Here is a 13529-nt window from a genome sequence, read left to right on the forward strand (position 1 = left end):
GTGATCCTGTACCTCTGTATCCTCCCGTGTTCTACCTGTTGATCCTGTACCTGTATGTTTCCTGTACCTGTATGTGTTTCCGTACCTGTACGTGTTCCTGTACCTGTACGTGTTCCTGACCTGTATGTGATCCTGTACCTGTGTTCCTGTACCTGTGTGATCCTGTACCTGTATGTGTTCCTGTACCTGTATGTGATCCTGTACCTGTGTTCCTGTACCTGTAGTGATCCTGTACCTGTATCCTGTACCTTACGTGTTCCTGTACCTGTACGTGTTCCTGTACCTGTATGTGATCCTGCCTGTATGTGATCCTGTACCTGTAAGTTTCCTGTACCACCTTATGTATCCCTGTACCTGTATGTGTCCTGTACCTGTACATGTTCCTGCACCTGTACGTGTTCCTGTACCTGTATGTGATTCCTGTACCTGTATGTGATCCTGTACCTGTACGTGTTCCTGTACCTATATGTGATCCTGTACCTGTATGTGTTCCTGTACCTGTATGTGTTCCTGTACCTTACGTGTTCCTGTACCTGTACGTGTTCCTGTACCTGTATGTGATCCTGTACTGCCTTACCTGTGCTGACCTTAGTGTCCTCCTGTGTGATCCTGTACCTGTCCCATGTGATCCTGTACCTGTATGTGTTCTGTACCTGTATGTGATCCTGTACCTGTACGTGTTCCTGTACCTGTATGTGATCCTGTACCTGTATGTGTTCCCTGTACCTTATGTGATCCTGTCCCGTATGTGATCCTGTACCTGTACGTGTTCCTGTACCTGTATGTGATCCTGTACCTGTATGTGTTCCTGTACCTGCATGATCCTGTACCTGTAAGCCTGTACCTGCTGTTCCTGTACCTGTATGTGTTCCTGTACCTGTATGTGTTCCTGTACCTGTATGTGATCCCTGTACCTGTATGTGATCCTGTACCTGTATGTGTTCCTATACCTGTATGTGATCCTGTACCTGTACGTGTTCCTGTACCTGTATGATCCTGTACCTGTATGTGTTCCTGTACCTGTATGTGATCCTGTACCTGTATGTGATCCTGTACCTGTACGTGTTCCTGTACCTGTATGCTGTTTCCTGTACAATGTTCCTGTACCTACGTGTTCCTTACCTGTACGTGTTCCTGTACCTGTATGTGATCCTGTACCTGTACGTGTTCCTGTACCTGTATGTGATCCTGTACCTGTATGTGATCCTGTACCTGTATGTGTTCCTGTACCTATACGTGTTCCTGTACCTGTACGTGTTCCTGTACCTGTTTGTGATCCCACCTGTATGTGATCCTGTACCTGTATGTGTTCCTGTACCTATACGTGTTCCTGTACCCTGTACGTGTTCCTGTACCTGTATGTGATCCTGTACCTGTATAGTGATCCTGTACCTGTATGTGATCCTGTACCCATGTGTTCCTGTACCCCATAATGGTTCCTACCTATACGTGTTCCGTACCTGTACGTGTTCCTGTACCTGTATGTGTTCCTGTACCTGTATGTGATCCTGTACCTGTATGTGTTCCTGTACCTGTATGTGATCCTGTACCTGTACGTGTTCCTGTACCTGTATGATCCTGTACCTGTACGTGATTCCTGTACCTGTATGACCCTGTACCTGTATGTGTTCCCACCTGTATGTGTTCCTGTACCTGTATGTGTTCCTGTACCTGTATGTGATCCTGTACCTATACGTGTTCCTGTACCTGTATGTGATCCTGTACCTGTATGTGATCCTGTACCTCATACGTGTTCCTGTACCTATACGTGTTCCTGTACCTGTACGTGTTCCTGCACCTGTACGTGTTCCTGTACCTGTATGTGATCCTGTACCTGTATGTGACCCTGTACCTGTATGTGTTCCTGTACCTATACGTGTTCCTGTACCTATACGTGTTCCTGTACCTGTACGTGTTCCTGCACCTGTACGTGTTCCTGTACCTGTATGTGATCCTGTACCTGTATGTGACCTGTACCTGTATGTGTTCCTGTACCTGTATGTGATCCTGTACCTGTACGTGATCCTGTACCCATACGTGTTCCTGTACCTGTATGTGTGTTCCTGCACCTGTACGTGTACCTGTACCTGTATGTGTTCCTGGACCTGTACGTGTACTTGCACTTGTACGTGTTCCTGTACCTGTACGAGTTCCGGTACCTGTACATGTTCCTGTACCTGCACGTGTTCCTCTCCCTGTATGTGTTCCTATACCTGTACGTGTTCCTGTACCTGTCCGTGTTCATGTACCAGTACGTGTTCCTATACATGTACATGTTCCTGTCCCTGTATCCACTTTGGGGTTTCCTGTACCTGTACGTGTTCCTCTCCCTGTATGTGTTCCTGTACCTGTACGTGTTCCTGTCCCTGTACGTATCCCTGCACCTGTAGGGGTTTCTGTACCTGTACGTGTTCCTCTCCCTGTATGTGTTCCTATACCTGTACGTGTTCCAGTACCTGTCCGTGTTCATGTACCAGTACGTGTTCCTATACCTGTACGTGTTCCTGTCCCTGTACGTATTCCTGTACCTGTACATGTTCCTGTACCTGCACGTGTTCCTCTCCCTGTATGTGTTCCTATACCTGTACGTGTTCCTGTACCTGTCCGTGTTCATGTACCAGTACGTGTTCCTATACATGTACATGTTCCTGTCCCTGTACGTATTCCTGCACCTGTACATGTTCCTGTACCTGTACGTGTTATGGTATTTGTCCGTGTCCCTGTGCCTGCATGTGTTCCTGTACCTCTACGTGATCCTGTACCTGTACATGTTCCTGTACTTGTACGTGTTACTATACCCGTACCTGTACGTGTTACTGCACCTGTACGTGTTACCATACCTGAACGTGTTCAGGCAGACATGCTTTCAGAGCTCCAACAAGACCCCAACGTCAGTATAGGAGGAAGAGGTGACCAACATGGGAACCCAACGACTACACCGGTGGATGAAGGCAATGCATGATGGACAGGCTACTAAGGCGAAACCCAAACACTGGGCTATCGGCAGTCCATTGCAACCCTCCCTCTGCCTAGTCGTTGCAAAACTTGCAACACTGGATCAGGAAAAGGGAAAGCCAAGATGTGTGGTTGCAGCCTGCGCTCTTGCCTCACCACATGAATCAACTCACATGCAGCCATCATCCAGCTCATCATACTTCTCATCATCATCAAAACCCATATACCCTCAAAAGTCTTATGGCAACGGATGACTGGCGACGGGGGACAGGCAGAGATGACTACCGGAAGTGTCTAGTCATAACTCTGCATATGGGCGGCATAGACAAGATGGTCGCTTATGCACTGGGATCTAGGCAGCAGTGCAATCCGGTCCTGTCTGTGCGACTGAGCAGCCTTTTCCAGGAGCTACTCTGCTCGCCCCGCATGGGGAGATGGGTTAGAAAAAGTGCCCTAAACATAGCCTGCCTTAAGAACCAACCTGATTGGGCAACTGCACCAAATAAGGTCATCGTTATGCAGTCGAAAACACAATTATAATTACAGATAAAAAACTAACAACTATATAACTTCTTATGGTGACTGCAGGGAATGTCAAGACCCTTCTGGATACTAACACAAATAGGCGGCCTGAAAATAGAACCGTTCTTGTGTCAAAAGAGCTGGCTAGGTATAACATCAACATAGCAGCTACTAGTGAGTCCCGGCTCCCAGACGAGGGTCGACTCACATAATAGGAGTCTGGCTATACCTTCTCTTGAAAGGGTAAGACTGCTGAGGAGAGAAGCCGCATTTATGGAGTTGGCTTTGCCATCCGCCAATGCATCCTATAAAGGCTAACTGAAATGCCTGTTGGGATCAACGAGCGCCTCATGACGCTCCGAGTCCCACTGAATCACTCACGTCATGCCTTCATCAGTGCATACACCCCAACATTGGATGCAGAGATTGACACCCAGGAAGTCTTTTACGCCGACCTTAACAGTGCTAACCTTTATCTCTAGAGAAGATAAGGTTGTGCTTCTAAGTGACTTTAGTGCCAAAATTGGCAGGGATGATGACAGATGGCACGGAACCATAGAGAGAAATGGACTAGGCAAGTGTAATCCCAACGGCCTAGTCCTCCTCAGCAAGTGTGCAGCACATAACCTCATTATCACTAATAACTTGTTTAGGCAGGCCTAAAAGTTCAAGTGTTAGTGGCAACACCCACGTTACAAACACTGGCATCTCATTGACTGCATCATCGTCAGAGAAAGAGATCGCCGAGACGTTCTCAAGCCATGCTTGGCTCAGACCACTGCGACACTGATCATCGGCTCGTCAAAGCCTAGCTCTCACTTCACGTCGCCCCAAAACGGCGAAGGCAGCAAGCCTCTAGAAGAGGTTTTAACAATAAGCGTCTGGAGGATACAGCGGTAGCACATGCTTTCAGAGAGCAGCTCGAACATGGGCTGATAAACAACCCGACAACAAACAACCCAAATCTCAATACCAAATGGGATATTCTCGACACTGTCATGACAAAAACCTGCGGAGACCCTCGGCCAGATAGAAATAATGCAGCAGGATTGATTTGATGAAAATTACCTGGAAATCAATATACTCGTCAATAATAACATGCTACTTTGACTGGCAGAACAACCCTCAGTCTCGGACCAAAGCTGATACTTTCCACAAGAAAACAGCGGAAGCCCAGCGCGAACTTCGCAATCTAAAGAATTACTGGTTCAAAAATATAGCACGTGAAACACAAAATCTTGCAGATCAACACAAGATGCACGAATTTTTCAATTACACTAAAACATTTTATGGGCCATACACTCATGATGCAGCTCCCCTTCGCTCACCCGACGGTAACTCACTAATTAAAGAAGAAGAAGGCATCCTTCAGCGCTGCTCAACCAAAACACTGATGTGGATATCCTGACTACCCAGCAGGTCCCTCAGCAGCCACAGCTGACTCACCTCGGCTATCCTCCATCCCTGGATGAGGTAGCTACTGCCCTCAAACAGATGAAAAATATTAAAGGCTCAGGGCCTGGTGGAATCCGTCCCCAGGTGTGCGAACCAGGAGGACCTTTGCTTACCAGCCGTCTATACTTTCTCCTGGATAACAAATGGGAAAAGGAGGTCAACTCGGTCAACAGGGAAGCCCTTTGGTGGACCCTCAGCTGTTTTAGCTGCCCACCAGAATTCATGGCCATTGTGAGGCAACTCCACGATGGCATGAACGGCAGTGTCCTGCACAATAGCACCCAGTCTGAGTTCTTCCCCATCCGAAAGGGGGTAAAACAAGGATGTGTACTGGCACCAACTCTCTTTTCCATTTTCTTGGCTGCTTCCCATACTCGTGCCAGTGCCAATTTAGCCGACAGAGTGGATATCCAGTTCTGGATGAAGGGTCCTTTCGACATAAGACGACTCCATGCAGGAACAAAGATGTCGGCAGCCTCCATCACTTACCTTCAGTATAGAGACGACCTCACCCTTGTCGCTCGCACTGAACACGACCTACAGGAGATCCTGAACACCTATGCAGATGCGTATGCACAATTCGGCCTTGAGGTGAATGTAGGTGAGACTCAGCTTCTCTTTCAGCCTGCCCCTGGTTCAGCCACGCCTCCACCATCGATCCAGCTTAACGGTACTGCCCTCTCTAATGTTACCCTCTTTCGGTATCTCGGCTCCGACCTGTTCACCATCGCGAACATCGATGAAGAGATTCAACATCGGATCAGATGTGCATCTCAAGCCTTTGGCAGACTCTGCACCCGTGTCTTCAGCTGTAGGGAGCTGAAATTATCTACAAAGTTGCACTTATATCGAGCAGTAATCCTCCCCATCCTCCTATATGGGAGCAAGACATGGGTCACATACAGGAGGCACCTAAAGGCACTTGAAAACTTTCACTAACTTAGTCTACGTTCCATCCTACGAGTTCGCTGGGAAGACAAGAGAACAAATGCCAATATTATCGCTGACACCAACTGTAGGAGCATCGAAGCTACCATTATCCATGAACAACTACGCTGGACTGGCCATGTTACGTGCATGGACGACAGTAGACTGCCAAAGCAACTACTTTACAGTCACCTATCGAATAGTAAACGTAACGCTGGCTGGCAAACCTGAAAAAGTGGTAAATCGACCCCCTCTCCTGGGAGACGATTACTCCACAACGCAACGCTTGGAGGAGCACCACACAAGGGTCAAGACTTTCGAGTTAGGCTGACTGCATACCGAGACAGACAAGCGTCAGCGCCGGAAAGACGCTTTCACCGCCCCTTCCGCACTAGATGAAGCCCTCCACACGTGCAACATCTGTGAACGACCATGCCGGTCCCTAACAGCCTTTTTAGTCACCCCAGAACTCACCAATGAAGGTGACATCCTTAATAACTCATATCATTGTCTCATAGCTGGATGATTTCCATACTCGATTTCGAAAGACAGGAAAGTAGGGTTCCTGTACCTGTACGTGTTCCTGTACCTGTATGTGTTCCTGTACCTGTATGTGTTCCTGTACCTGCATGTGTTTTCTGTACCTGTATGTGTTCCTGTATGTGTTACTGCATTTGTACCTGTATAGTAGATAAAGAGATGTTCTTTACGGTGGTCGGGTGTTGCTGCTCTAAGTGGGTAATACTACCGTTATGGTATTGTTATGATGCCTGTTACCATTGTCGCTTTTTGTTCACTATTGTATATTTTGTTCACGTTAACGCAGCTGCTTGTTGTTGTTGCTGTACGAAGCAGTGGGTGTTGTGGAGATTATTACTATGTATTGTAGTTGCGACCGATGTCCTTCTTGTTGTTGTTATTATTAAATTTGGTGTTGATTTTTGAGGTATTCTTTATTTGTGACAGTGTGTGTGTGTGTGTGTGTGTGTGTGTGTGTGTGTGTGTGTGTGTGTGTGTGTGTGTGTGTGTGTGTGTGTGTGTTCACCTTGGTTCTCCCCAGTTCACCTTGGTTCACTCCGGTTCATCTTGGTTCACCCTAGCTCCCCTTGGTTCACCCTGGTTCACCTCGGTTCTACCTGGTTCACCTTGGTTCACCCCGGTTCACCTTGGTTCACTCCGGTTCACCTTGGTTCACTCCGGTTCACCTTGGTTCAAGCTATGTCAACGAAATTTAATTCTTTACCTTGTTACGAAGTTCGTTAACCAACCAACACGCCTTGTTAACTTTTACCTGTAGGATACGACACACCACCTCCTCCTGTGTGTGTATGTGAGTGTGTATGTGTGTGTGTGTGTGTGTGGGTGTGTGTGAGTGTGTGTGTGTGCGTGTGTGCGTGTGTGTGTGTGTTCGTTAATCTGATTTCACAAGTATTCCATGATATTATCTTTGGCCTGTATTCGTCGAGTGTGAGGGAGAAGTAAAGTGTGGGGATATGCTGAGTGTGAAGGAGATGTCGAGTGTGAGGGAAAAGTCGAGTGTGGGGGATATTCCGAGTGTGAGGGGAAGTAGAGTGTGAGGGAGATCTTGAGTGTGAGGGGAAGTAGAGTGTGAGAGAGAAGTAGAGTGTGGGGATAAGCCAAGTGTGAGGGAGATGTCGAGTGTGAGGGAGAGGTAGAGTGTAGGGGATATGTCTAGTGTGAGGGAGAGGAATAAATCGTAAGAGAAATCGTGTTAACCCTGAGGAGGGAGGAGGAGGAGGAGAAGGAGGAGGGGAAGGAGGAGGAGGAGGAGGAGGAGGAGGACTGTCAATATGGCGACGTAAGCAAACACAGATCACGTGGCCAGTGACGTCATGGTACAATACATCAGCTGATTATGGAGATGTAATCCGATGTTTCCGCTATACAGAGTTGGTGTTTTATTCCACAAATTATACAGCAAATCAGACGACAAGTACAAGCATAAAATAATCACTACAGTACAAGCATGGAACAAAAACTAAAAGAACAAACTTGAAAAAAGACTAAAAATACAAACATGAAACAAAACTACAAGTATAGAACAAAAACTAAATTAAGAGCCTGTAACAAAAACTAAAAGTACAGGCATGAACGACAACTACAGGAAAACATGAAAAAAAAAACAATAAAAGTTTAAGCATGGAACAAAAACTAAAAGTACAAACGTGGAACAAAAAATAAAAAGCAAAAAAAAAATACTTGTGAAAAAATAAACTAGTGGCAGTATTTATTTTTTACAGTCCACGAGTTGTACATAACATAACCGGGAGGAACAAGACAGCAGCAGAAATGTACACTCGTGGTATGTTTTATTTTACTTCCACAAATTGTATATGGGTTGCCCTCCTATGTACACCAGCAGTTATCAAAAACAAGGCTGATAAAGACTACACGTGCTACTTAAGATTATTGTATTATTTATAAGTAGTATGTTACTTAAAATTGTTGTGTTACTTAAAATTATTGTACTGCGTAAAATTACCGTCTTTCTTTAGATTATTGTATTACTTAATTTTAATGTATTCCTTAGGAGTGCTGTTTTATTGAATATGTGTGTGTGTGTGTTCTTATTCGAGTACTATAAGAAAGTGTTGGTATGCACAGAATATAATGATAACTGCCCAATATTCTTATAATAGAAACCAACTTGGTTCATTAGAAAACAAATCCTGTACAAAATCGTCTCTCAAATATTCTCATTGTATTGATAATATTTAGTTGTTATTCGACAATTAAACCTTTTGTTAACTATTACTCATAGTTACAGTACAAAGTCAAGGTTCTACGTAATGAACTTTTTCTTGCAAAGGAACTTTTTTGGGGGTGAGTTAACCACTGTGGAGTTTGGCTGAACTGCACTAAATCATCTCTTTGCGTTTATTTATATTTGTTCAAAGTGATTTTACATAAAACTCCAGAAAATATAAGTATCCAAACCCATATAAATTTATGTACATTTTTAATATGCACATTTTACTAGACACAGAATGGAAATCAGATGATACTAACTGCAATAAATTTGATAGTATTGTGAACTAACAAATAATAATGTTATGTTGTGTTTCTATATATCCATTGAAAAGGTATAAATAAATATAGCCTCTGTATAGTTAGAAAATAGTGAATATCAAGTGATCGTCAACCACGTACCAAACTGACAGCAATAAAAACTCGTGCTCTTACCAAAGAATTCATGAATGTAATCACGAATACTTTCATATGTATTCGTATTCGGAGAGACAATATTTTTTTCTATTCGCAATCATAAAAAAATTTACGTATTCATATTAGTTTTGGAATACTGAGCTCCAGTATTCACTCCACCCCTGATGTTTGTGTGCAAAGAGAACTATTACTTTCCATCATTTTCTCGGCCTTTGAATCAACGTCGTCAAATTCTTCACGTATCGAATACGTTACTCAAACATCTTGAGTTATGCTGCACCAACATAAAATTCTTCACTTCTTAACTACCACCATCGTGACACTTGACCTCCACACCTGACCTCACTTCACATCTGACCTGACCTAGCTTACCAATTATTTTAGTCTGAAACCCAATATTAAGATTTTTTTTTTTAATTCTTGAAGTTTTCCCTGAAGGTATTCTGCGATCAATGTTCCCATTCAGCTCACGTTGTTTACGGTCACGTAACGATTGCCAATATTACTGGGTCTCTATGACTTTTTCTTCTTTAAACGACGCAATAAAATATCTTCATTTACGCAACTTTACTGAAAAAAAACTTTCTAAAGATCGAAAAAACCTAATCCAGAGAGATAGTGAAATCGATCCCCTGGTGATTTGGGAGGGGGTGATGGAGAGAAGGAAGGGAGTGTTGGAGAGGAAAGGGGGTGTTGGAGAAGGGGTACGGAGGTTGTGTGTGTTGGAGGGATGGCCCAAAAGTTTCTTGTAATTCCTCCCCGTTGTTCAAGTTTTCGTCAACATTACTGTCAGCCAAATTCCAAGCCGGGTTCAGCGCCAGGAGAGTCGATTGTGCCCAGGTTGGAGAGTAAATTAAAAAAGTTGTGTTAGCGAACTCAAGTATTGGAGAGGCGGGGAGGCAGAGGCGGCGGCGGTGGTGACTGGTGGGTGAGCCGCGGGTGGTGGCAGGCACAGGTAAGTTTGGCTCGGGTCAATGGAGCTGTTTAATTAGTGGTGGCCGCCAGACAATGGCTCACATTGTTGCTGTAATTATAACACAAATTGCGTGCCAGGAATCCCGCTGGTATTATATTATTATGTGGCAAATTATATAAATATACAATATACAAAAAAATATAAATAAATAAATAATTATATATATATATATATATATATATATATATATATATATATATATATATATATATATATATATATATATATATATATATATATATATATATATATATATATATATATATATATATATATTTCATACAAAGGAGTGCGGTTCTTACAAAGGAGTGTTAGTTACAAGACTAGCGAGGTCATCCTAAAACTGTATCTTGCTCTTGTGAGACCACACCTGGATTACGCAGTTCAGTTCTGGTCACCGTATTACAGAATGGATATAGAATCCTTGGAAAGAATTCAGAGGAGAATGACAAGACTAATCCCGGGCATTAGGAACCTTGAGTATAGAGACAGGTTAAAGCATCTTAATTTGCACTCCCTCGAGAGACGTAGAGCGAGGGGCGACCTGATAGAGGTGTACAAGTGGAAGGCAGGGCTAAACAAAGGGGACATTACAAAGGTACTCAAACTATCCAACCAGGAGCGAACTCGTAACAATGGTTTTAAATTAGACAAATTTAGATTTAGGCGGGAAATAGGTAAACACTGGTTTGGAGTGGTGGATGAATGGAACAAGTTACCAAATATCATCATTAACTCGAATACGCTGAATAGCTTCAAACATAGGTTGGATGCTTATATGAGCAATAGGGGTTGGGTGTAAACGGGACTGCCCAGTATGGGCCAATAGGCCCGCTGCAGTTTCCTCCATTCTTATGTTCTTATGTTCTTATATATATATATATATATATATATATATATATATATATATATATATATATATATATATATATATATATATATATATATATATATATATATATACGTGTATATACACAGATAGATTAAGTTGTGATACAACTTTGAAGCTTAACAACACGTAAGAGTAACTAAAGAGAACCAAACAAACAATATACGAGTATGAGGGTTCAACGCTTTAAGCTTTGTGTGTCACCTCACCTGCAACCTGGTCATAACAGCCGTCCACACTCATCATGATGACAACAGTGACACAAGGCTGACCTGTGATGACGTCAGCGAAAGGATGTTTATTAAGGTCTTGAAAACAATAATGACTACAAGAAGGATCAACAGTGACGTGAGACTCGAGGACAGTCAGTATATGGCGCTGACGAACACCCATGCGTTATTAGTTCAAGCCGTGTCCAGGTGTCCCCAAGCCTAATATGACCCACTGTGTCCACATGTCCTCCGGAGTACAGACCAAGAATCAATCCACTTGTACAAAAATATCCCCTTGGAAACCAGACCGGATGTACACGTGTCCCAGCGTCCCCGGCGCGGGAAAATGACTGTGTCCACGTGTCCAAGTGTCCACGTGTCCTATAGCGGCTGCGGATAGCCAAACACTCACTAAAGCTGACGATTAATCTGTGTCGTGGTCGCTCGTCATCAATTAGGTAAATGGGCTTATGGTGGATGTGGTCCCGGTGAGCTGGTTAGTGCCACATGTACCACCTGCCCCCTGCACCACCTGTACCACCTGTCCCCACACCACATGCCTACCACACTTCCTGCCTCCTGGGGAGTAAAATTGGTTACTCAGGACAAGGGGTAAAACAGGACCAGGGAAGGGTAGGTTTAAATGTATACTATGTAAACAGTAGGAGCGTTACAAATAAAATAGACTTGCTGAGAGCGGTTGTATGTACCGAGAATGTAGACGTCAAAGCAATCACCGAAACTTGGATGAATCTGGCGAGCAAGAACTTTTTATCTGAGTACCACATAGAAGGGTACAACCTTTTTCACAAGGACAGGGAAGGTAGGAAGGGGGGAGGGGTCGCACTCTTTGTCAGGGATACATTAAAATGTTGTATTAATAATTCAATAAAGGGTGAAATTGGAACCGAGTCTGTATGGGTAGAAATTGCGGAAGGAAGAGAACAACTAATTATTGGAGAGATTTACAGGCCCCCAAGTCTTGGAAAAGAAGCAGCTCAGCCCATATAGCAGGAAATGAGCAGGGCAGCAAAATAGAACAACCTGTGCATTATGGGGGATTTCAACTTCAGAAATATTGACTGGGACAACATTGTAGGTGACTTTGAATCTGAAGACTTCCTAGACGCAGTACAGGACAAATTTTTTGAAACAACTAATTACAGAACCTACTTAGAGGTGACAATATATTCAACCTAGTATTAACAAATAAAGAAAATATTATCAGAGATATCACAATAGGGGAAGAACTAGGGAACAGTGATCACAGAGAAATCAGGTTCACCCTAAACTGGAAACGAAAAACAATGACAATATGGTCAGAGTCCCAAACTTTCGATAGGCGGATTATCAGGGGTTAAGAAGGTACCTAGGTGAGGTCACCTGGGAGCAGTCAGGTCAGTCCCCAGTAGGAACGGGTGAGGTCACAGGTGACACAACAATTGATCATGACTATAATATATTCACCTGTATACTTCGTAAAGCACAAGAACAAAATATACCATACAGAAAAATTAGGTCAAATAAAAATGAGCGAAGGTGGATGACCAAAAAACTTAAACATGACATAGGAATAAAGAAAGGAATTTATAAGAAATTAAAGGGAGCAGCTCAGAAATAGGCATAATGAACTATCTAGGAATGTTAAGAAAAGTGTAAGGAAGGCAAAGAGGGACTACGAAATCAGGATAGCAAGAGAATCCAAGGCAAATCCCAAGGGATTTTTCCAGGTATATAGGACACAGGTCAATGAGAAAGTGGGGCCTTTAAAGTCAGAGAGAGGGGAAGGGATCGATGACAGTGAGGAAATAAGCGAAGCATTGAACAGCTACTTCTTATCAGTTATCACAGAAGAAATTCACGAGGAAATTCCAGAGATGGAACTGACATTTAGGGTAAATGAAAAGAGAAATTAAAGAATATCACTATCAGAAAAGAGGATGTTCTTAAGAGATAAATAAGTTAAAGAAGACAAAATCCCCAGGGCCGGATGAAATTTTCTCTCGAGTTTTGAAAGAGTGTAAGGAACAGATTAGTGGATCCCTCGTAAATTTATTTATAAAATCATTAGACACGGGAGTTGTGCCAGACTTGTGAAAACATGCAAATGTAGTACCCATATTCAAAAAGGGAGACAGCATCGACGTCAAATTACCGGCCGATTAGTTTGACGTCAGTAGTGGGGAAATTTCTTGAATCAATTATAGAAAATATCATCTGATCGCATTTAGAGAACAGCAAATTAATCTACGACTCTCAACATGGATTTACAAAGTGAAAATCTTGTCTCACAAATCTGCTGACGGTTTTTAGGAAAGTCTTCGAGGTAGTAGATAATGAAGAAAATTATGATGTTTTCTACTGAGACATTAGCAAAGCGTTTGACAGAGTATCGCATCAGAAGCTT

At 43.3% G+C, this 13529-nt stretch overlaps 1 protein-coding gene across 1 annotated transcript; it reads left to right on the forward strand.

The window, feature by feature from the left end:
* The first annotated feature begins 2165 nt into the window (after window positions 1-2165).
* On the forward strand, window positions 2166-11509 carry LOC121861572 (cGMP-specific 3',5'-cyclic phosphodiesterase alpha-like). The gene is made up of 3 exons (XM_042359455.1): window positions 2166-2372; window positions 2454-2782; window positions 11383-11509. The coding sequence occupies exons 1-3, from the start codon at window positions 2166-2168 to the stop codon at window positions 11507-11509; spliced, it is 663 nt and encodes a 220-aa protein (XP_042215389.1).
* Window positions 11510-13529: the final 2020 nt, after the last annotated feature.

This window comes from Homarus americanus, unplaced genomic scaffold, assembly GCF_018991925.1.
Source record: "Homarus americanus isolate GMGI-L3 unplaced genomic scaffold, GMGI_Hamer_2.0 scaffold24260, whole genome shotgun sequence".
Lineage (NCBI taxonomy): Eukaryota > Metazoa > Arthropoda > Malacostraca > Decapoda > Nephropidae > Homarus > Homarus americanus.

What these genes read in the sequence shown, in the direction of transcription:
- LOC121861572 (XM_042359455.1), top strand. Translation starts at nt 2,166, where the DNA reads ATGTTCCTGTACCTGCACGTGTTCCTCTCCCTGTATGTGTTCCTATAC. An exon ending in ACGTGTTCCTGTCCCTGTAC is followed by an intron (nt 2,373 to 2,453) that starts GTATCCCTGCAC and finishes TACGTGTTCCAG; the next exon opens with TACCTGTCCGTGTTCATGTA. An exon ending in CTGTACATGTTCCTGTACTT is followed by an intron (nt 2,783 to 11,382) that starts GTACGTGTTACT and finishes TCCGGAGTACAG; the next exon opens with ACCAAGAATCAATCCACTTG.